The sequence below is a fragment of the Phaenicophaeus curvirostris genome, chromosome 4 (assembly GCF_032191515.1).
Source record: "Phaenicophaeus curvirostris isolate KB17595 chromosome 4, BPBGC_Pcur_1.0, whole genome shotgun sequence".
Lineage (NCBI taxonomy): Eukaryota > Metazoa > Chordata > Aves > Cuculiformes > Cuculidae > Phaenicophaeus > Phaenicophaeus curvirostris.
This window is the reverse complement of record NC_091395.1, coordinates 46,760,391-46,784,988: the sequence shown is the minus strand read 5'-3', so window position 1 is coordinate 46,784,988 and position 24,598 is coordinate 46,760,391. Positions and strand designations below refer to the sequence as shown.

The window sequence follows — 24,598 nt, the reverse complement described above, 5'->3', positions numbered from 1 at the left end:
TATTCCAGGCATTCACTCTGAAGCACTGTTTCTGAAGTTTGTGTCTGTCCTCTCATAACAACTCATTGACTGAGTTACAGTATTACAGCACTGACTTCTAGCCGCAGCAAAGCGTTTTAAATCCTGTCCCTTTTCACTCCTCAGTTCTACTACAAAACTGGATATCCTCAGTATACACAAAAAAGCGAAAAGGAAAGGAAATCTCAGATGTACTTATGTACTTCAAAGAGCTCTATGCCTGTGTAATGTTTTAATTGCATGCTTAACACACACATATCTTGCGGCACTGGCCACATGGAGTTTCACACTGGTAGGAACAAGTCTCTTCTGAAGCAGAACGTATTAGCATATCAAACGCTTCCCTGTCCGTTACAAAGCTGACTATTAGGTAAGAAACCAATTGTTTTCAGACGACGCCAGAGTCCTGCAGCCTAAAGCTGTTACCTAGAAACCATAATATACCACACACAGCTCTTTAATGGTTTCCTGCTTGTTGACAGAAAAAATCACAGCATGAAACAAGGGCACCATTTTGTTACCAGGTATTTTACACAAAAACAGGGGTGGAAGAGGAAACATGCAGTAGAGGCAACTGGGAAGAAACTAAGTGAGAGCAAGCAAGGTCGGTTTTCCAACCACACACCTTTATAAGCAAGCTTTTGCACAGTCTCGATAAAAGGCTTATCAACCCCAAGCAACCCCTTAACTACTTCTGCACAAGTGTTCTGAAATCAGACGCCAGCCTACTCTTTGCCAGTTAATCTGACACATAATTCACACACTTTCAGGCTCTGAGGTGATAACCTAACAGCATGTAGCAAGTCCTCTGCCCTGCAGTGTGATGGTCTAGACTTCTGCTGAGCTAGGAACGTGTGCCTGCTATCTTTCTATGAGGGTGAGAGAGCTCTCCCTGCAGTCGGGAAATGATAGAGGCAGCCATGAATCCAACGCAAGGAAAATATCAACAACACAAGCATGACATTGCACTACAGCTCTTAGGTAAGCCTCAGTACATCATCTTTCCAGTTCATACCCAAACACACTCTTACCCACAAAAGCCTTTGAACTGGGTTCCTTGTGAGTACATGCCTATTAAAATTAACAATCCATTAAAGCCTCAGTATTTCTCAACCAAAAACATGCCTTCATGCGAGTGATTAACACCGATGTGTCTTTGTTTCCCTAAGATGTCATCTGTCCTATGGCATATGGCTCTCAAGCTTGTACAACTGTTTTAGGACACTCAAACACAACACTGATCATGTGGAACACAGTGCTCTTCCCCCTACTGGAAACATTTTAACAACACACATTTTTGTTTGTCGGTAATTTGGTATGATATGTTGCTATACTGATTAAGCGCTATCTCCACGTTGCATTGACTTATATTTTTGGAGATCATAATTTTTTTTTAAAACCTAAATTAAAGTTATATTGAAGCTTGGCAAGGAGCTAGGTTATGATGTTTGTGAAGATACTTAAAACCACACCCGAGAAAAAGCATTATCTTCCAGAATGCTGGTGCCTTCCAAAATAAAAGCACAAAGAAAATTGTTAGCTCAACCAGTCATTGCTGCAACTGCCTGATCAAGCAACCTTTGTATTTTTAAAGAGCAAGTTTGGAAGGAAAGTCTGATGATAAAGGCTCTCCTGAACTGTGCCTTATACTGTGTTCTTTGTCACTTCATCATTAGTTTCTTTTCCAGTCTTGATGATGACAAAGCTAGTATCAGGTGAGATGATGTCAAAAAGCCACACATTTTGTCAACCCTGATGACAGTGAAGAACTTAAAAAACAAAACAAAACAAACAAACCACTTGAAAAAACAACGTCCAAATTTTCTAGCAGATTATAAGATTGAAAGGGATAATCTTCAGAAGTCATGTTTTACTAAGGACTTAATGTTCAAGTCTGGGACTGCTTTAAGTATGTAATTAATGTATCAGACAGATGTCTGCCTATTAAATGCATAGTACAAACATAAGCCTGACTAATGCTCTGAAATCTGAGCATTGTGTCTCTAACACTTTTTACCTCATGTGCCACAGGCCTGTCTTATACAAGCACTAACTGTGTTTTGAACACTTAATATTAAGTGATTCTGTCTTAATATTGTACCCATAATATACATAGTCAAGTATAGTGGAACCATAACACCTACAGTTGATTTAGCCTTTCATCTAGCCTGTATGTATCAAGGATAAATACAAACCAAACATGCAATTTACAGAAGACAACCTTAACATGCACTAGCTGGACTACCAGTAGAACAAGGCTTGTTTTGATTATTTTCTAAATAACCAAGAGCAATATTGATGCTTGGTTTCTTAGCTTGTTCTTTATTAGAACAAAACCTGACACTTGCTAGTTAACCACGGGGTGCTACATATCCATGTCTAAGGAAAGAGAAAAGGAATGGTGAAACTAGCTTACTGTACTAGTAATACAAATCCTATAGCATGGATGTTACGATATGAGAGGGATTGACCATATGTGCACTAAGGAAACATCTCTTCATACAACTGAAAAAACCACAACCCACTGCAGCAAGTCATCTACTTTTAAGTACAAAGACAACAACAATATGGAAAATAATTGCATGAGAAAGTGTTACAGTATGCTGATGCTTTGGCCAATGAGGACCAAGTTACACTCTGTGAACTATATCTCTATCTATTATCTTGGTTTAGGCATCTGAATTTTTCTACCTCAGTTCATCAGGTGTACTCCCTGCTGGGTTAATAACTGGCTGGAAGGCCCGGCCCAAAGAGTGATGGTGAACGGAGTTGTTTCCAGCTAGAGGCTGGTAACAAGTGGTGTTCCCCAGGGCTCAGTGCTGGGTACCAGTCCTGTTCAATATCTTTATCAATGACCTGGATGAGGGGAATGAATGTACCCTTAGCAAGTTTGTAGACAACACTAAACCGGGAGGAAGTGTCAATCTGCTGGAGGGTAGGGAAGCTCTACAGAGGTACCTGAACAGGTTGGATCGATGGGCTGAGGCCAATGGGATGACGTTTAACAAGGCCAAGTGCAGTGTCCTCCACTTTGGACAGAACAAGCCCGTGCAGTGCTACAGGCTTGGGGTACAGTGGCTGGAAAGCTGCCTGGCAGAAAAAGACCTGGGGGTGTTGGTTGACAGCAACTGAACATAAGCCAGCAGTGTGCCCAGGTGGCCAAGAAAGCTGATAGCATCTTGGCTTGTATCAGAAACTGTGTGGCCAGCAGGACCAGGGAAGCGATTCTGCCCTTGTATCCAGCACTGGTGAGGCTGCACCTCAAGTACTGTGTTCAGTTCTGGTCCCCTCACCACAAGAAGGATGTTGAGGCTCTGAAGCATGTCCAGAGAAAAGCGACGAAGCTGGTGGAGGGTCTGGAGAACAAGTCTTATGAGGAGCGCCTGAGGGGAGTGGGGTTGTTTTGCTCAAAGAAGAGAAGGCTGAGGGGAGACCTTACCACTGTCTACAACTACCTGAAAGGAGATTGTAGAGAGAAGGGTGTTGGTCTCTTCTCCCAAGTGATAGGTGGCAGTACAAGAGGGAATGGTCTTAAGCCATATCAAGGGAAGTTTAGATTGGACATAAGGAAAAATTTCTTCACAGAAAGGGTCATCATGCACCGGAACAGGCTGCCCAGAGAAGTGGTTGAGTCACCATCCCAGGTATTTAAAAGACAGGTAGATGAAGTACTTAAAGATGTGATTTAGTAGTAGACAGGTAGGGTTGAAGTTGATGATCTCAAAGGTCTTTTCCAACTTAATGATTCTATGATAATACATGCCTCAGGCAATCTTAAATTTTTGAATTCCCTAGCTTTTCAAGGAAAAAAAATGCTGTACTGGAAGACAGCAATTAAGTTTACATAAGGGGTTTACATTTAAGGAAGTTTCTAATTCAGGTAGGCAAAGAGACATCTGAAGCAGTCCTAGTTTTCTTGCATACCTTCTCATAGCAGCAGCTGTGCCTTGTCATCCCCAGAACACACACGTGCCCGAAGAGACAAGCAGAGTGATGTTGAAGACTGATGTTCCTCACTCCTCTCTGCTCCTATTCCCTTTGCTGTCTTTTCTTTCCATTTCCACCTCCTGTACAAGAAGTTGCTACTTGTTGTCTGGTGCCCTCTACTGCTTCAACACAAGTACATGGCATGGCATATTTCTGCCCTTTGTGCCACAGCTTCTGTCTACGAAGTCAGGACCCAGAGTCATCTGGACAGGGAATCCCACCATGATTAGTTCATACCATCTGCAAGCTCTTCCCAGATCCCATTAATTGCTTCCCCCGTGCAAATCCTGATCCCTCCCTCTTACCTCCACATCCTTCTTGGATACACTCAGGGCTGCCAATTTCCCTGTTTGCAGATACTTAGACATGGTGTAGCTTCACACCTGGGAACGCACTTTCAACAGGGACAGAGTGAGTGAGTGTGTGTGTACAGTTTCAGGAAGAAGCCTGCTATATTATCCATGCACGTATAGGAAATGCTCACACAACACCAGAGAGCAGGGTTATGTCAAGACAACCTTTCTTTTCCAGCCTTTCTGAAGCTCCCAGCTCTCACATGCAATCAGGGGTGAAATGGCTGAAGCACAGTCAAAAAAAAAAAAAAAAAAAAAAAGCCATTTGAGTTGCAATGCTTGAACTCATTTTTTCCTTAATACTGTAGTCTACCCTACCACACTCAGCATCAGAAACGTAAGGCTGGAAGAAGCCTCCAGAAGCCATTTTCATCAATCTCTGCTGAGGCAAGGTAAACACTACCTAGACATAAAAGGCATTTCAGCAGACTGCTCAACTGTTTCAAGTCTTGGCACAAAACACCTCCCTGTGGTTTTTTTACACCTTTTTTTCCAGCTCAAACCCTGGCTTCACCTGGCTTCATATAGATTAAATCACTGACACAATCGTTCTATGTGCCACAAAGTTCATGCATCATAAATTTATTCTAAGTCTATGAATTATAATTGGCTCCAACAATCTTCGAGTTTAACCGCCAATTGTAAGGAAGAACTGAAAAGTAATTCACAGTATTCTTGTAGCATAAAGTATTAAGTCTGTAAGTTTGAAAGTCACTCTCTACTTATGTGCTATGGAGGTCCACTTTGTTGCAATAAACACAAAGACACATATCCCAGTTAACCCAGAACTAATTTGGAAGTTAATGACTGAACTTCATTTAATTAACTGTGCCTGTCCCAATGCTTCCTTCACAACCAACACATGATTAGTTAACTACCAGAACATCAATTTGCTCAACAATGTTAGATTCAATAAGTTGATATTTCCTTCTAGTTTTTTTGAACTACTCAAGATCTTTCAGAGTAAGAGTCTATGTAACGCTCAGTAATCTGCAAGGATTCATAATCTTTACGTGAAAACAACTGTATAAGAGACCTTTAAAATGCATTTTTGGCCACAAGACTAGCACATTAATATGCAAGGTCCCTTCCTGCACAGTATCTGCAGCTGTCTTGGATGGAGAGGACAGAATGGCTTTTAGTCTGAACTTGGAAGCTATTTATTCAATCACACTAGTATGAGCTGATGTTATATGACTGTAACAAATGTCACTGGACTTAAGTGTGGCACTGAAATGCTGCCTAAAGGATACTATGGATGAAAAAGTAGGACAAGCAGTGGGAATTTAAAAAGCCTCCAGAGCTTTAGTTATATTTTCTATTACTGCCTTTATGCCAAAACTGCTTCTGAACATATCCAGCAACAGCTTCCTGTGTTTATCAAACTCTACAAACATTTAAAGACAAATAAATCCAGATTAGACTCAAATTCTCTAACATGGTTCTTTAAAAAGCAAGATGATAGCACTTCTAAGCTGTAATATTCATACTTTGTCTACCAAAAGATCACTATGAAGTTGAATTCTTAGATTTTCCTCATAAAATTGATTACTTCAGTCTGCAATTTCAAGCCACAAAATGAATAGCTAACATAGAAGTTGTCCTTTTCGTACATACAGATTCACATTTCAGAAGTCACAAATATCTGAGAATAAAATAGAGATGAAGCTAGGACATAAATTTTGTCCATGGATGAAAAATTACATTAAATTCAGTGATGATAGAGGCAAGAATAAGCTTATCTGTAGGAAATGACCTGAGAAAAGTGAAGTTTACAGTAACTGTTCGACTTAGCACATCCGTTTGACGATCACTCCTAGAGCCCTTTGGAGCTATACAGAAAAAGCTAATGTGGTATTGTCAGTAATGTTCATTGTGATATCACCCAGTGACCTTGTTTCAATCAATATCTGGACCGGTTTCAATCACAGCCCAAAATGGCAACACAGCAGACTGCTCCTCCCCACCTACACTGAGTTCCTTTGAGTTCAGGTTCAGTCCCAAATTAAGTGTTTTCCCAGAACTGAAAAATAACCAAGCAATTACTTTGCAAGAAGTGTTAATCCATTCACACAACAGAGCAGAGGCAAACATTTACCCTGTTTGCAGAGGACTAACCTGCTATGTTTAGAAGATCACGTAGGGGAAGTTGCATTAAGCTTCTATACATAAGGAGAGGAATATCTATTTCTACAATGGTTTCAAAGCTCAGTTAAGACTCTGAGTTACTCTGTATCAGTACTGTTTTTCTAAGACAAGAAATGGTATTTGCACATATCCACCTCCACTGGGCTGGTTCACATAGCACAAGTCAAATTTACTTTTATATATATATATATTACTATTTTGATTTACAATTTAAGCACCTGTGCTATTCATCCTTTTATTACACATATAAACACAGTTAACATGAAGTAAAGTCTCTGTGGAATGAAGGAAAATTTAACCAATGGCCAAAATTAGATATAACCTCACAACTTTAGGAAAACTTACTTTAGGAGGCAGCAGCATAGTGTGTTTTAAGGAGTACCTGCGTAGTTGAATACATGTCTAGAATTAACCTTGAAATGGAACTTTAAAGCTACCCAAGCTGTGAACCACAATTTGCTGGTCAACACAATAAAACGGCATCTTAATAGAGCCACTTAATTACTTCTGGTTAAAATCATCCATGTGAACTTAATCTTCCATGTTTCAGTGCAAATATAAGACCAAAACTATGGCATCTTAAGTGCTCCATACCAGCTCTAAGTGCTGCTGGAACATCCCCTTTTCAAAAGGCACACAACATGCACTTACACAATTCCTGGCAGTCACCATGTCATAGTTAAGGACCTATTTGTGTATTTCCTGTTACGTTAAACAGCTTTCCTGTTATTAAGCAGCAAAGATGTCTCCCCAGGGACATGCCTAGAACGTTGCACACCATTGTTTCAGGAACCGCCTGAGTGCAACCAAACGGAGCCCATATGACAACACCTTGCCAAGCTAAAAACAAAAGAAAGAAGTGGGCAGCACCCAGCACTTTTATTAGCCACAAGATAAAATATATCTCCACCCTTTGAGAGATGCACAGTCCTTCCACTGCTTGCCGACTGCATCTGGAAGTTAAGCAACTTCTCTTCCCAATGACTCCTAACCTAACTGTGCAACTAAAGATAGCTTTGGCAAAGGCTGCCTGACAGCTACCAGCATTCTCCTCAAGAAGCGATTCCTTGCTGTGCCTGCTGTGTAGACCATGTAGCTCCTGTGGAAGAAGTTTAACACACTCACTACATCATTCTTAGCATTTAATGTTATCTCAAGTTTCTTCTGTTTAAGCTAACAAACAACTTCAAAGGTGGCAGACTTACAGTTTTGCTTTATAGAGTGGTGAATAGCAAAGGAGGGAAAGAAGACTACAGAAATTTTCTTGAGGAGCTGATATCTTGGGTTACTGTGGTGTTCACTGGGTTATACCAAACTTACCACAAAGGGCAAAACCCATAAGTGAGGTGAATCCCTACTAAAGTTCTTTAACTACAAACATCCCAACTTGTGCTGGTAACGAATGTGGTAAGAAAAATATTCACTGCACATTACAGTGCATCTTGACTTCCTTGACCCTAGGTCATGGCTGAGAGGTCCCTCCCAAACCCAGAAATACAGGTTTAATAGGGTTATGCTATTCAATTATTAGGACCTTTTTTTTCTGGCAAAACACCTTCATTTGATAAGCGAGTTAAGCTTGTGTGTTGTACAGCAGAATACATAGAAATAAATGAGCCTTGATTTTGTATTGGTTATACAAGTAGCCCATGCTCATGGCTAAGAAAAGCAAAGGTTTCTAGCCTTCTGGCTTAACTGGAGAAAAATACTTTGCAACTGGCTTTATAACTAAGATCGCTTATTCTTCTGGTGGAAGCATTTCTAATATACTTGTTTTACTACTTTGAATATTTGAAAAGACTTAGCACAGATTCTATTCTTGTAATAAGTATAAGCATAACACCTTTAATAATTTAAGTGCTTCTGATATTAGCAATATTCTCACACATAAACATGAAGGCCACTGAAATATCTGAGAGTCTAAAAATATTACTGAATAAGTAAAGTCATCAGTGAGTATTACTTTTCATACTTTCCAGACTTCTCTACGGAAGGACTGCCAGTTCTCTTTAAGAAAAGTATGAGATTTCACCACAGATGTTCCCAGCTGTCCTGTTTTCTGCCTAACTAGAAGTATTTCTATAACATCACATATAAACTGTTTATACAAGCATCTTGCAGAAGAACCTTTACTTGCTATAAATGTATAAGCAGCATACTGCCATGACAAGAAGTAGTAAAAATAAACTTAACTAGGAGTTGAACATAGGATCCACCATTATTAGCATCCTTGCTACAATCAGTAGACATTAGTAAAGATGACACCAATGGAAGGTTCACAAACAGCAACTGTAAAGAAATACCTCGGCCAGATACAAGCCGGGTTATTTAAAGTGAGTTATTTTTACATCTAAGTAAGCAAACAGATAAACTGAGTAGATCCGTTGGCTGTTTTCTTCTTTTAAAAAGACAATTTAAAGATATAAGTCATGCTGCTATGTATTCATTTTTCAGAAGATCAAATGCTATTTTCCTCTCCCTGGAGGATGGAGAATAGAAACAATAACGGGAAAGAGCTTTGCTGGTGGGCATGGCTAGAAAGGTGCTGGTGATAGCAGTAACTAATCTAAATCTTTAATTAACAGTTCAGCATTAGTTTACCATATTAATTACTAAATAATAAAAACAATGGAGACAGTGTTTCATTACATGACACTAAATTAACAGCCAATCCATAATAAGAAATTATCATCTCTTGCCACTGATTGCAATGAGAACGGTTAAGCGTGGTCCCAAATCAGTACCCTTTCCACAATACTCAACATAAAATTATATCTGATTAATTGCATATGCAAGAAATTTTTTTGCCTTCCACCTTCCTCCCACTTTCAGTTGCCTGTGCCAACAAAGCAAGGAGTAGTAGCACAAAAGAGTGAGCCAACTGGCTGTAAATACTCAAAACATTGCATTCTAGCACTGAAATTTCATGGTATCATTTTCCTCAAAAAAACCTATTGCTTTATGCCTTAGACAGCTCAAATTAAAAGGGCTGAATAAGTAGTAATGCCTTATTTGAATGCTGCAAGTCTTTTCTACTATGGTAACAGATTCATTTGCACAAGCTAAGAAAATCTGGTAGAGACAGCTTTTAAAAGATTAAGTCCAGTTTTACCACGCTGGAAATCCTCTGAGGTAATTCAAAAGCTCTTCAGGTTTTTAAGTGTAATGGTAGCTGCCTGCCACTTTCAAACCTCACCCTATTTCACAGCAATAGAAGCTGCAGCCAGATCTTTATCACCTATTAGACCTATCAAGTGGGAACAAATGCACACTTAACAAGCATATTCTTTCTTCTACATTTACTCTCCAATTAGCTATTCTTCTATGAAGCTGAGCTTGAAGCAGCAGCTATACTTATTTCATGTTGACAAATATGCGAGACATCCTTCACATGTAATTAATCCATTTAAGTGAAGGAATAACAAAATCCAGCATTACTCACTACAATGGAGCCAGAATGCTAAAGTTGCTGTGTATTTGCTTTTGACAGCGCTCCAGTTCTTTCTCAAAAGGTTTTTTTTTTCAGCAAAGCTATTAATTTACATTCATTTTCATGCTTTATCAAATATAGGCAAAATTTAAGTGCTAAGATCACATATAAGTTATAGTTTTGATTTTGGTGTGATGTGTGATGTTTTGTCACTGTTCAGGTTTTTCTTTTTGTTTTGGTTTGGGTTTTGCAGCAGCTTTATACTTTTGCTATTCAGGCTTCCTTCAAAAGAATTAGTGTTACCTCCATTTTATACCTCTTGTAAATGCACCGACTGGATGAGACTTGTACAAAGTACAAACTATAGACACAAACAGAAAAATACAGAGCCCCGACACCTGAAAATAAGAACCTCCATTTAGCCATCACCTACATGGTTACTGAGGCTGTGACTTAAGAATAAAATCAAGCACATCAGGAAGGTAATTTAGTGTCCAGTCTTGAACAGATTAAGTCAGGAACAGAAAGTCTCATTGTCTTCAGCAGGAATATGATTAAATCCAAAACCCCTCATGACAAATGATTTTCAACTATTCAACTTCTTTTGCCCAGAACAAGCAAGCTGGCTTTACTTCTAAACGGTATTTTTCCTTGGTAAGTAACATAACTATTTCACATATTTGTCCTGTATCAAATCTCTCTATCAGAATTTTAGATTTAGAATACTTAGCAGGCTTGAGTGTATTGGTTATTGACACTACTAGTATCAGACATGATTCTGGATTTCAGTTAATCTTTGTGCAAGAGGGGTGGGGGAGAAGTGAAGATGGTGGAAGGGAAGCATATAAACAATGAAGCAACTTGTGACCCTTTAAGGCTTTCAAAATCTTCCTGTAAGTGCACTGCTGTGTGATGTGCAGAAGTAATGTCATTGTTTCCAATGTGCTCTGAAGCAGGATTTAGGAAAGAAATAGCATTGGAGAAGGATGTCATCTGCTCAAATAAACAGGTCTGTGACGTTTGCTTGTTACTAGCAAGACAAAGAAAAATTTTTTTTTAAATTGGTATTGCTGAAAAGACATCTACTGTTCATCCTCCAAGACATCTCTTATTCCTGAGGTAATAAGAAAGTAACTAGGTTTAGTAAGCAATAGATGTCACCAGAGAGATAAGAGCACTAAGTATGGTTTTCTCAGGGAAAGATGAGGAAGAGCAGGAGGTAGGGCTGGATGAAAACATTTTGAGACAAAACAGTTTACCACAAAAGCAACAGTACAGTTCAGTATACAATCCTCAGAATAACTCTGAACAAAAAGCACAAGAGCTTAGACCTCCATTTGAAAAACCTATTCCTTATCTACAATTTTACCTTTATGCAAGAGAAAACATAAGAAACTCAAAATGACTAATTTGGATCATTCATAATAGAATGTCTTTCTCTGGCCATTTACACAAAAACATGCATAGATGACTATTCACTCTGTCACACTTCTTTATGTATGAAAAGCATTAGAGCACTTCAGTCAGTCTTTGGTAAAAATCCTTAACAGTTTCATATAGAAGGCAAATGTTAATTTTTATGCAGTTCTGAAGAGTTGAGATTTTTGTTGCAGTTACTTGGTATGAATAAGCTTTACAAGTCATAGGATGGGTAAATTAAGTATTTCCTGAAGCGTTTCAGTCTTTTCATTTTGCTGAAGAGGACACCTGTTACATATACCAAACAGTGCGGGTGTACTATACTTTTAGCTGCTGAGAAAAGTGACACTGCCTGCATGTAAAGGGAGAAGAAACTTTTGGATACGATGACCTTGAAGCAGTGTAAAGCACACAGTGGTAGAAGCTAGGTACAAGGCAACAAACTGAATGACCTTAAGAACCACTTCAAATTTCACAGCAAATTTCCTCTGGATTTATTCCATTCCTAGAAAAAAAAAATAAATCCAATTTCATTTAGCTTTCCCTGAAGGGGCTGTATGCTTATGCTGTAAGATATCTGAACTACTCCAATTACTTGGACACCTTCACAGGGACCAGATGCAAACAGAGCAAACATACTCCAGCCCAAGGACCCATTTGATTACAAAAGCAATGACTAACCTAGGTTAACTTAACCATGTAAATAACTGTATGTCTGGCCATAGTACACCCAGCCACACTACATACTGTGAAAAAACTGCACCATGTCGCTACAAAATATCTCCAAGTCAGAATGAAGACCCAAGAGCGAATTCCATCCTCTTCCTCCCAATAGTGCTTACATCCTAACTTCAAGTTACTGCACTGCAAACCATTAGCCAGGACATGGTAACCAAAGAATCCAACTTTGCCTGCACGCTATGCTAGTTAAAAACTCTACATTTCAACTAGTATCTCAAGGATGTTCTACTGTCACGCAAGATTGTCACTCTATGCTATTATGAAAGGGAGCAAAGGATGAAATCAATGATACTGCTTATGAAAATTGCAGTCTATGTCAAAACTGGAAATGTATGTTGCTTACATAACACTCATGCATACTCACATTCCTGCACGGACCCCAAAATTCCTCACACCTGTCCCCCACCTCCGCCCTAATTGCGCCCTTCTTAGATATATTTGTTGATATAGTCCCCAGTATATTCTATTTCTCATCGCTCATGTGACCTCAGAAATAAGCTGCGTATCATTTTAATCCAATTAAACCACTACGAGAAAAATATACTGGCGCTGCAAAAGCAAATATGGCTCCTCCTGGCATTTAACAAAAAAAGAACCTTTTACGCTTGTGATTTACATTTTCATTGCCTGATCCACTGTCACCAAGTTTCATGAACCTGAAATAATTACTAACAAGCTTCAATGAATTCCACAGTTTCTAGCACCACAGCATATCTATACATACTTGCACTCTTCACTACAGAGCATGACCTGATTTTCAGATGCCCTATTTTTAGGTATATTCAGCTCTAGCTAACCACTGGTCAACTTCAGGCTAGCACACTGACTTCCTAAAAGACACAGGGAAAGGAAAGCAAAATGGGAAGACCAGGCAAAAACCTCTCTGATCTTTCAATGCTATATGATTAATCTGTATGTGCTGCACATAGGGAAAATACACAGAAGGTCTGTTCAGCACTTCTAATTTAGTGAAGTGCTGCTTAACTGGAATGCAGGGTTAGCAATCTATTTTACATGCTGTATTTAACAGAGGCATACTGGATGCAGATTTTGCTTTCACATCCACTCAAATGGAAGAAAACCACAAAAAGATTCTTATAATTTTACAATTCCCTTAATATGCACTAAGATCTGATTTTATTTTTCAAAATTATACAAACTTTAGTAGCAGTTAATGAACATTTGGAAGACTGTACATTATTTCCCCCCTTTTCTTTTAGGACTTTAGTCCCTGAAACATGTGCTTTGTAGAAATAAACGCTTCTACAACATCAGGGATGTAGGTGTACACACAAAGATTCCCTTATATAAGATACTTTAGCATCAAGGTATTTAAATCCTAGCTTAAAGTCACTCAAGCAAGCTGCAAATAGAAGCCTATATAACGTTTGGCTACTCAGCCTGTATTTTTCGTAACTGAATTTATCATCCAGAAAAACTAAGAAACTGGATTTATTTTGCCAGGGATATGTAATGACAAGGAGAATGGTTTAAGCTGCCATATGAAATGCGAGGACGTGAAAGAAAGTTGACTGATAGAACTGAACTCCAAAAAATAAAAGGAAAGAGGGTGGTGTTCAAGACAGCAAGGAAATGCCTGAGAGGAAGAGCTTCTGCAAAACTAGTTTATGTAGATGCTTGCTCCTCCCTAAATGAAATGAAAGAAAATTACAAACAGTGGTGTGGAAAAAAAGACTTATGTAATATGTAGGCTGTCATAATTTTCTCTAGAAGTCATGCATCTTCGCTAAAACAAATAAACAAAAAACTGCCACTCTCTGCCAAAATGAGTTAGGTATGTCCTGAAATAAAGCTCTGCTTCCATAATCTTGCTCCTGTTCCAGACACTTGCTTTATTTGCTTTACCTGCTACTGAAGATGAAAATCAGGTCAGAGCGAGATGAGAATTGTCTGCTTGTTTGCTTGTTTTTCTTTGTTGTTTTGGTTTTTTGGGGTCTATTTTTTTGGGTTTTTTGCTTTTTTTGGGGGGGGGGGGGGGGGGCTAAGGGGCTAAACACACATGCTTTTGTCTTGAATGTGTTTAAAACATATTTTTTAGGTTTGTATGGACACAAGTGAGCATACAAGTTTGCTTCTCCTACTTGCAAATAAGACGTGTTTAACATGACACGTATGGTAACAGATAATACATGCAAATACTCAAATATTTCTCAGACAGAAAGCCACATCCTGACAGCCTATATTCACTGTGCTAGCACTTCCCTCCCTGTTTCTCTTCTGCACTTGATCAATGTATAGAAAAGACAACGCTCCCAGAAGATTATTATTAAAATGATTAGATAAATATTTAAAAGCACAGACTTCCTGATACTATTTTTGCACTTGTGGTAGGAAAGAGTAAATTCCAATTTGTGTTTCATAAACAGAATAACCATCTTTCAAACAAGCAGCTCAGCACAGCTGCACGCACACAGAGACTTAGAATATGAAACTACTTTGTTCAAAAGTCAGACTTCTGTATTAAATTCTAAAACTTTCATGCCCAGAGTAGTTTTATTTTCTGAAGATAAGCTACTGTTGAAGTAAACAAGATATTCCCTCAATACATGCTCTAATTGTCATATTTAAAAAAAAAAACAAAACCACAAACCTGTATGAAATATAATCGTGCTTTTCTTGTAGCCAGAAGGTAGACGAATGTTTCGGAGCAACCCCTTTGCCGTCAGCTGTACACGCATGTTGGATAAGGAAAATTTCGGGGACCATAACATGTCTTCAGTGCAATTGGAAGATAAACAAGCAAGAAATAGCCTCCATGTACTATCACATACTACGTTTTTAAATTACTACCAGCAGAAGTGAAGCAATTCTTGCTAAAGAAAACAGGTTTGAAGAAATAATCAAGTCTCTATTCCTCTGCTCTTATTCCTTATGCACAGAAATGCAAAAAATCCATCAAAGCAGATATCCACAGCATAAACGCTCCTGGCTGCTTCTCCTCACCAGATGTTGTGGAAACAAAACTTGTCCTCAGAATAAAACCAACTTAGTGATTCAGAAAACCAACAGCCTCTGAATTGCATCACAGCATTGATGCTTAATCTGCTATGGGACTCCGTGGGATTGGGAGCTAGGAAAGGAGAAAAGGGAGGAGGAGGAGAGGGGAGGAGGAGGAAGTGGGTGGTCTCCACAGATGAATATATCATCCAGCAATGTCACAGACCATGTAATTGTTCTTTGGATACTGTTAAAGAGTTTGTTTGAATATTCCTGAAATCATATTCTAGCTCTACTCTTCAAGAATATTTTCAGGGTGCATTTTTTTTAAACAATTTATTTCAATTGACATGAATTTATCAAAACAGATTTATCACTTAATATTTTCCACACAGTTTCTTTCGGCATTAAAAATTATGTCAACATTTGAAGTCCTAACAAAACCACAAACACTTCTATTCTTTAGGAACAATTCAGTATTTGAGATCTGCTTAAAGAAAACACTGTTTAGCTTGGCAGCTCAACACTGCAGATGCTTCCATTTATCAGAAAAGCAGCAAGGAAGCAGGCATTAATGTAGAACAGGTCTCTGCCAGCTGGGTTTTGAAGGCACCCAAACACTGCAGCAAACATGCAGTATTACAGGGGTTCCTTCAAAACAGATGCTGTCTACATATTTAATTGGCTATCTTCAAAAAATATTACTTCTTACTACTTATTGAGCTCAAGAGTTTTGCCTATACCTTAGTCCTTTTCAGCAGCCACTAATAAAAATAAAATGAAAAACAGAGGAATAACACTTTTTTAGAGATCGCAAAATGCCATCTTTCTCACCTACAACCATGACTATAAATACATGCTGTTGAAGCACTACAAACTTGCACCAACCACCTTCCTGTGTAAAGAGAAATGTTTCACTACTTTGCCTGCAGTCAGTAGGTGCCTTGCTAGGCAGCAATAGGAGCAGGGACACCCAAATATTTTACAGCCAGCGCAGGAGGCCAGACAGTAACAGTTCATACCTTCTTCTGGGTTGCTTGAAAAGCTGCCCTCCAGTGTCCTGTTTTTTCATAGACAACAGATTTAGGTACTTGTCCATTAATTCTGCACTTCTACCATTTCACCAAACCACAGTTAATGCTCTCTAGCCCCTATCCCTCTGATGTTTTTTTTCCAGTTCCAGAAACAATTAACCCAACTTGCTCTGAAGCAGGTATAAACCAAAGCACATGTAATCGCACTGACAGGTCTCATCCCAGTGGTGCCTTACGTGACCCCTCCTTACCACAAATCTATTACATTTGAATACTATGTCTCATTTTCTCAAGACATACAACATTTTAAATTCTCTAGGTTATTTACAACATCACCTATAACTAAAAATAGCTTGTTGTCACTTCATCCTGGTTCCCAAGTATCTCTAGCATCACACAGGCCAGCGCAGTGACAATAAAGCAGCTCGCTGTAAGTAGAGCAGAAGAGTTCCAGCCCAGCATCAAGACTGTCAGACTCATCAAGCCAGCCTTCGCAACATACTGCGGGAGAAAACTGCTCAATGTTTTATGATCATGCACCAAAATATTAATGCCCCACCATGTTGATATATCACCAACTCTGAAGTACTATAATGCTTCTTCAGCCTGCACAAATCCATTCAAAATAAGGATAAAGACAGTAAATTAGCTTTTTTTGTTTGCTTCCCAGGGAAGCCTCTGCACATAGAGGGCATGCATGTTATTACTCCTATAAAATCCTCTATTCCTTCTAGTCTGAAGAGCTTTCACATTAGCAATGTGTGTTCGTCTATCTTTCCAACAATCTGCAGATCCAAACCCTCTCCTAATCTACCACTATCAAAGACATAAATACCTTTCTGTGCTGGAAGACTATTACACTTGGCAAATACACTCAGCAGTAAACAAGAAGTCTTGTTACAGTACACTGGAGTAGCCTTGCATATTTATCATAGTTCATTAGCCTATCTCTTCAAATATTAGATCACTATGGTCAAATCCTTTCTTAATGAAGGCATCTGAGATTCTGACTGGTCCTACAGCCAGTCTTCAAACACTGCTCAACACCCAGCCATATCAGGTTTTACCATTCTGCCAGGGCACCCACAGGACATCCCTTTTATTTTCCTCCTGTCACCCACAGCTCCCCAAGGAAAGGATGTTCTTTCACCATTCCAATTTGATGCTCTCACAAAGGCAGAAGCAGTCCAATCAGGTTAAAAAAAAAAAAAAAAGGAAAGAAGAAAAAAAAGATAAAGAAGAATCCCAAACCAAAACCCCCACACCAAAAGAACAACCGACTGTCTCTCCCCTACCATCTTAGTGATAGTACCTCACAGAAAGGTAGAGGACCTCTCAGGAGCCTGTAAAATCAGAGAAGTTGAAGTACCCGACTGAAATAGTAACTTCCTTCCCAGTAACAGGAGCTAGAACAAGGAATCTCAATAGAGGGCAAACGATGTAATGAACCAGTCTGGAGACTGAGGAAGGAATGAATCACCAGGCAAAATATGAACAGATAAAAGCTCTATATGGACATCAAAATCCTTGTAGCAGAGACCAAAACTCCTCTTGAAGAGACACACAAATAGCTGCATTGCCTCTTCTTTCCCATCCTTAGTCTGTTTGAAAGTAGGCCAGGAATAAACAGATACATCACGGCATCTTTTTAAAAAAACCCTTCTCATTTATGGAAAATGCCTTTCTAACCTCTAGGGCTGGAATCCTGTTAAACCCCAGAAATCTAAAACAAGTCTGCTTTAGGAAGTAGCAGATCTGACAGCACTAATAAAAAGCAATAGAATCATAGAATTGTTTGGGTTGGATGGGACCTTAAAGATGATCTAGTTCCAACTCCCTGCCATGCATGTCAGCCTCACCCTGCACCCAATGCTCAGAGCTCTGACAGCAGCCAGCAACAGGACTGCCCATCCCTATCTGAACAGCTCCCAGGGGAGATTTAACTTGGAGAGTTTCCTCCCATATAGCCTTTCTGATGCTCTGTGTTCCACCACACCACACTCCATCGTGGTCCTGTGCACTTGCTAGTGTTGTTTTCTTGGCTCAGAAAAACCAGCCCCTCCGAGTCTGTCTGTACTCCTACTATGACCATCTAGTGCCTGGTGCTGGCAGGGTACAAAGCCAGGATGTAATCCATGGAATCCTAATGCAGCATGCCAGACATGTACTGTCTACATTTCATGTGTAACATGAAGATCACAATGAGGTCTTTTTCTATCTTGACATTGGATAAGGGTGATGGAAAATAGCATCAGAAAACAGCAGAATAAAATAGGATATATAGCCCAGACAGAGGGCAAAAGGACTGACAGATTTTATTTACTAGCACCTTACTGCTGGCTTCTCTCCAGCTCCAAGGGCAAAAATGGTGATCAGCATGGACGAAGGGGCTCTATTCTCTTCTGATCATGTAATTGAGTCTGGATTGCTAAATGCATCAATACCCAGTAAAACCATTGGACTGATGGTGCGGCTAGACCTATTTTAAGCCCAGCAGATTTAAAATCTGCCAGTCCCTGGGAGCATTAGCCATCTGAGAAGAATGGAGCAAAGGGCAGTGGCATTTGTAGGCTCTTCAATTAAGCCTCACGAAGCCAAGTCTGCAGCACCCATATGTGTTTCTGCTGTGTCTCTGTCCCTCTTTCTACATCCAACAATCACTAAGAAAGCCATCAGAGCACAGTTAAGCATGCAGAGGCTAGATCTTTAGATCCAAGAAGCCTACATAGAGGACACCTGACTCAGTGTCACAAGACAGCATGGGCAGTGTGGAGCAGATGGATTTTACTGGCATGCTTTACTTCAGGAAGAACTCAGAGTTGATTACTTATGCAAAGAGAGATGTAATAAGCCAGAGACTGCTAAGAGCCAATAGAGTCATCTCTGTCCTGATTTTTACTTCTGAAAAATGACTGTCCCCTCTCCACTTTCCTGTGACCATCTGGATTCCAGTCAGTGCTCCAGTTTAAAAGCTAACCTTCCTGCAGGCAACAGTATCCACTGATGTGCCAAATGCAGTCTGCAGCTTTGGGACTCATTTTAAGCTCCAAACCTCACCTGAGGAAAAAAAAGGAAACCCCTTCCTGCCTCTGAGCAGGAACTAAAATCCTAAATAATTTAGGTTCCTTCTATTACACAAAAGCCTTTACTCATTATAAATTCAGTACTCTATCAAACAGAAAGTAGGTGTATATGCAAGTGAGCTCAGGCCTCAAGGAATAGAGGAAAAATAGAAGTTTTACTTAGGCCCACAGCTTGCAGATTTATTAATTATTTATTTACACAATACTGATTTATGTGCACTGTGCAACTCTTCATCTATGGTCTCACAACACCACCACCCAGACAGACTACTGAAAACCAACACTGCAGATAAGGACAGCTGAGGTAGGCATATGTCCTAATATATGCTAGTGGTTTATCAGGATATCACAGAACAGATAACAGGCAGCTCATGACAGGTGTGTTTTTCTTATCTCCGTCAGCTTTGTATGTTCTTCACAGACTCAGGTGCACAGGCAAATTCTATATGTTTAGATGTTTATTCAGTTTCCATGCTGTTGAACCTACTTTGATACATGACCCATGTGTTTCACATCTCTGGGACAGTCCACAGTCTTTGAAGTATTATGTCAACGTCTCTCCCTAACAGGGGCTAATGACAACAATACAGGCAGCTACTGTATTGGCTGAAAGATATCTTAAGAAATACAGGGAAAGAAAGTACTTAAAGAAAGCTAGAAGGAAGAAGTCATAGGACTTTAAAGTAACTTCAAAAAATATAGTGTAAGAGGACACTAATAGTCAGGATACCCCATACACGTCATCTCAAAGTTAAGGAAGAATTCCATTAGGACACTGAATTACTCACTGTTAATTGCTAACATGTAAACAGTGTGCACAATCTAAGGAACTCCAGAGAGAAAGAAGAAGTCTGAGTACATCAGAAAAGATCTATATATAGGTTTAACTGGAGAAGGAAGGGACAAGAAGACGGAGAAAGAACCAAGTACTAGAAGGGCATTTCCAAGGTCATGTAACTCAGCATTGCATACAGTAACTCAGTTGGCTATAACAAACCAAAACCAGCTTCCTACTGATATGTGACCCTGATGGTCAGTCAAATCTCTGAAGCCTCTTAACAAAATAAAAACCTACTGTCCCCCTAGTTACTTAAAAGAACAGGGAGAATTTAGATATTTAAAATCCATTCAGACAGAATAATAATGAAAACACCAGCTCTGGCTAATCCTAAAAAAACACAATCTAGAATTTAAAACCATTAGGACAGACTTCCACAATAGAAAAGCCTTGAACTCCAGGTGGGAAATTCTCTATAACCATCTCTTGCACTGAGCTTATAAAATCTGTGGATACCCATTTCAGCTGCCCCCTCTACTTATGCTGGCCTATTCAGTATTTAGACAAGTATGAGAAAACCGCAGCTCTGTGTTCTCCTCCTGTGTGGCTTGTTATTGTGAAACATCAAAATAAATACCATGGAAAAGAACTACATACATTGCTCCCAACATCAGAATAAATACCACAGAAGTGAACTACAAACATATCCTCCATAGAAAGTCTGCATACTTGTCACCAAGAGTTTGGAGTACGACTGTGGAGCTGGAGAGCAAGTTTCTCACAGAAGTTTGCAATTTAATAATAAACATCTCTGAAATATCTAATTTACAATCCAGAAAACAGGTCCGTCCTTAAAAGCATGAACAGAAAAAAAGCAGACCTTGTAGCGTGAGAACCATTTGGATTATGCTACAAGAGGCCTTAATGAACAAAGTTCTGTCGCTATAGGAAAACTGGTAGGACCCTCATCAAGTCTTCATTACTGGAGTTGAAAAAATAATCCCAGAGTTTTCGGTCCACCAATCTGAGAAACTAGCAGCAGAATACCAGCAGACCTGGGCCATGTGTTATTCCATACTAAGTCTTGAGGTTTCAAAATTCATTGTTTTTTGTAAAGCTACCTGTTGAAGGCCCAGGGAGCAGTACTGATTTTCAGCATGGAACAAGAGACAACCTTCTCAAAATGTTATTTTTTAGAAGATTGAGTTTGGAAAGAACACTAGGAACATGCATGCAAATAAACTGATACACTTACTTGACAGCTGAAGGGACCAACCTAGAATACATTAAGACTGTGTTGTCACGTGTCTCTGGTTTTTGAATCCTATTCTCTGACAAATATGCTACCTCAGGAGAATGTGGCTTTTTTTTGAAAAAAAAAAATAAAAAAAATCAAAAAAACCCCACCATGCACCCCAAAACCAAAAATCAACACCACTCAAAGCAGATGACTTCAGAGTCTAGGGTGGCATTCTGTGAACATCAGCACGAGCCGCTTCACTTTGAAGGCTTCTGGAACATAGTAGTTCTCACCCAAGGAATTAAATTCTGAGATCCAGTTGCTGTACTATACTTTATTTCCTAACACTATAAAATTCTGGCTAAGAAAGTAACAGCTATTGGGTATCAAAGGTTATTTCAAGTTTATAGATATTCCCTTAACTCTTCAAAATAAAAATTGTTATATCTCCCTAATGAATGCATTTAATAAGAAACTAGAATTTGCATAGATTTAGATAAATTCTGCATTTATTTCTACAAAAAATGGTGAAATAAAGACCTGATTTTATAGCTGGTTCACATGTAACAGCTTAAGTAGCTTTGCTGTTTGTTTATAAGAACATTCCTTATTGCCCTGAAGGTATTCCAAGACTAGATCACACAAAACAACTAAGTCATTCAGACAGTCCTCGTAATTCACATAGATGAAAAACATCTAAAAAAAGACCATAGCTGGGTTTTTAATCACAGCTAGAAAGGCAACAAAAACAGTACACGACACAGTACAATATCTGCAAAAAGGAGTTCAGGCCTTTTCTTTTTGTTGCTTTTCAAGGGATAAAGGAAAAACGCTAATTTATGCTATTTGACTCCTTGAATTTCCAATGTATAAAATATTGAATACATTAAACTAATACTGAATCTAATCTTGTTCCTGCTTTGTCCCACAGGGTTTACAAAACCGTTAAAGTTTTTCTGAAAAACTTCCAGGCTTTTCTTTTGGAGAGAAGGGAAGAAACAGAAAAACTGATGAACTCAACTTATTTCCAAAAGCTGAAGCTCTTATTAGAGATCGAGAATTCAGCCTCAAAGCATCTAAAGTCAAATTCCTGGTTAGAAATAGTTACGGATGTTAACTCTGAAATATGGAGCACCTGGACCAAAGTCCTTGTGGCTCAGCCCAGTTTTAACAAGCACTTAAATACTTCTTTTCTACAGAGTGCCTTAAGCATGGGACAAAATACCAGCAACAGCAGAAACTTCCTCCTGTTTTTAACTTCACTGCACAAGGTACCTCGTTTATTCCAGTGCAGAACAGGAAAGAGCTATAAAAAGTAAGATATTTACCCATCAAACTGTTTCCTGTATGACTCTTAAGGGAATTGATTTCCCATGAGTTGCAGAGTACAGTACTAAAAGACACTGGAAGAAGAGCAGAGTTGGTTCAACAGCAGTTTTAGTTCATGGAAAAATCCCACATACTACTATTCATAGAATGCCAGGTTGGAAGGGACCTCAGAGATTATCTATTCCAGCCTTTTTACGTGATATACAGCTTAAATGAGATGGCCTAGCACCCTGTCAAGCTGAGCCTTAAAAGCTTCCAGTGTAGAGAAAACCATCACTTCCCTGGGAAGATTATTCCAATGTTTAACCATTCTCGTGGTGCAAAATAAAAATGGATATGTTAAACTTAAAAACCACTTGTTTGAAAAACTGTCTTTGCAACACACTCTTCACGATAATTGTTGGGGTTTAGGGGTGAAGTTTTTGTTTTGTTTGTTGGTTTGCTTTTTCTGATGCTGTTTAAGACCTCTAGGATGTGTTTTATATAAATGTTCTTCTGAACAAGAGTTGGGTACTCGAGAAAAAAAAAACAAGGTCAGCCTATATTCTCTGAAACAAGGAAAGAGGACTAATATTTTGCATTTTAAGGTGGTTTTGCATCTAGTTCAAAATGACATCTCAAAAAAGGCAACATTTTAGTCATATTTACACTAAGACATGACAATGCACATGTACATTCTTACCTGAAGTTAGCAGGTTAAAAAGTATAATAAAACATAATATGCTCAAGAAGTTAATTTTGCCTTTGCTTTTAACAATACATCACAGAGCTTGTAGATATCATCCATGAAAAATACAGAATTCGCAAAAAGGAATACGTAAGTAACATGAACAAGTAATGAAGAGCTTCTAGTACATACATCTCTGATTTTACAGGCATACTAACAGTATGTTGTGCCTTGCTTTGTCAAGCAGATTCTGGCTTTGCATCATTGCTGTAAGTGAACGGAAAACGGATAAGGAGCTCAAGCAGTCAGAGAACAGAGACGATATCCTAGAAATGCCCAGTATTTTTCCATCCTTGAAGTAATGTGGAAAGCAAGATTAACAACTGAGCTAGACACTTAATCAATGCCTTAATATTGTAATTATCACAGTCCTGAAGCAATACATTAGTCCTGACTCTTCAGACAGAGCATATAGACAAGAAACAGAAGTGGTGTTGAATCTCCTCACTGAATGAGGCTAAAAATTGTAGTGTTAACTAAAGCACTGAAATAGAAGAACAGAAACTTTAGACTAGCTAAAAATCACTAGAACAAAGCTTCACTATAATACCAAGGCCACTAAAAAAAAAAAAAAAAAAAAGATAGTGGACCCCATTCTCCATGGTACCAGCTGGCATTATTTCAGTTCTTTACAAAATAGATCATTTGTCTTTTCTTAAAATGTAAGGCGTTGTACTGCAGAACATCCAAACAGCCACACAATATTTTCATTCTGTAAGAACTATCTGCAATTGTGAAGATGGAACAAATCTTTCTTAAAAAACCAAAATCTTCGATCAGAAAGCTCTGCATTCATACATGGGAAATTACACTCGTGCTCTGTACAAGTTAGAAACTTGAAAGCCTAACATTCAATTTTGGAAGCTGACTCACCACAGGAGGTAACACTTCAGGTTTATTAAGACAAACACTGATATAAAGCTATTCAGCTAGCGAAACTATGATGCTAAAGAGCATTTGCTAAACAATCACCAAATGTTACAGCAAATTTGGAGTTTATAACTGTGTTTTTACAGCATCAAATACTTCAAGGCTACATAGCTACATTCTTTATTAGGCTGGAAAAGATAAATCACAAGCAAAATTATATTAAACTAATAAAAAGGAGGGGCATACTAATCACTCATCTTCATGGAAAACAGAGAAAGCACCATGCTAAATTTAGGGCTTATATTTTAAAACTATCAAAAGTAAGTGGAAGAAAAAATAATTTTATTTTCTGTTTGTAGTTTAGAAACTTTGTTGCTTATCCAGATTTTCCTCAGATGACACATGTTGCTAGCTGTATGATCCTCCTCTAAGGACTACACATGAGCTCATGAAACTTGGTGACAGGCTACAGCTAAACTAACC

At 38.8% G+C, this 24,598-nt stretch overlaps 1 protein-coding gene across 1 annotated transcript in view; it reads right to left on the bottom strand.

Moving 5' to 3' along the window:
- Window positions 1–15,181, bottom strand: part of LOC138720128 (microtubule-associated tumor suppressor 1 homolog) — a 54,878-nt gene extending 39,697 nt beyond the window's left edge. Inside the window, exon 1 of the mRNA XM_069855970.1 lies at window positions 14,708–15,181. Coding sequence (XP_069712071.1) covers window positions 14,708–14,828 — 121 coding nt within the window. The 5' untranslated portion in view covers window positions 14,829–15,181. The remainder of the gene's footprint in view (window positions 1–14,707) is intronic.
- Window positions 15,182–24,598: the final 9,417 nt, after the last annotated feature.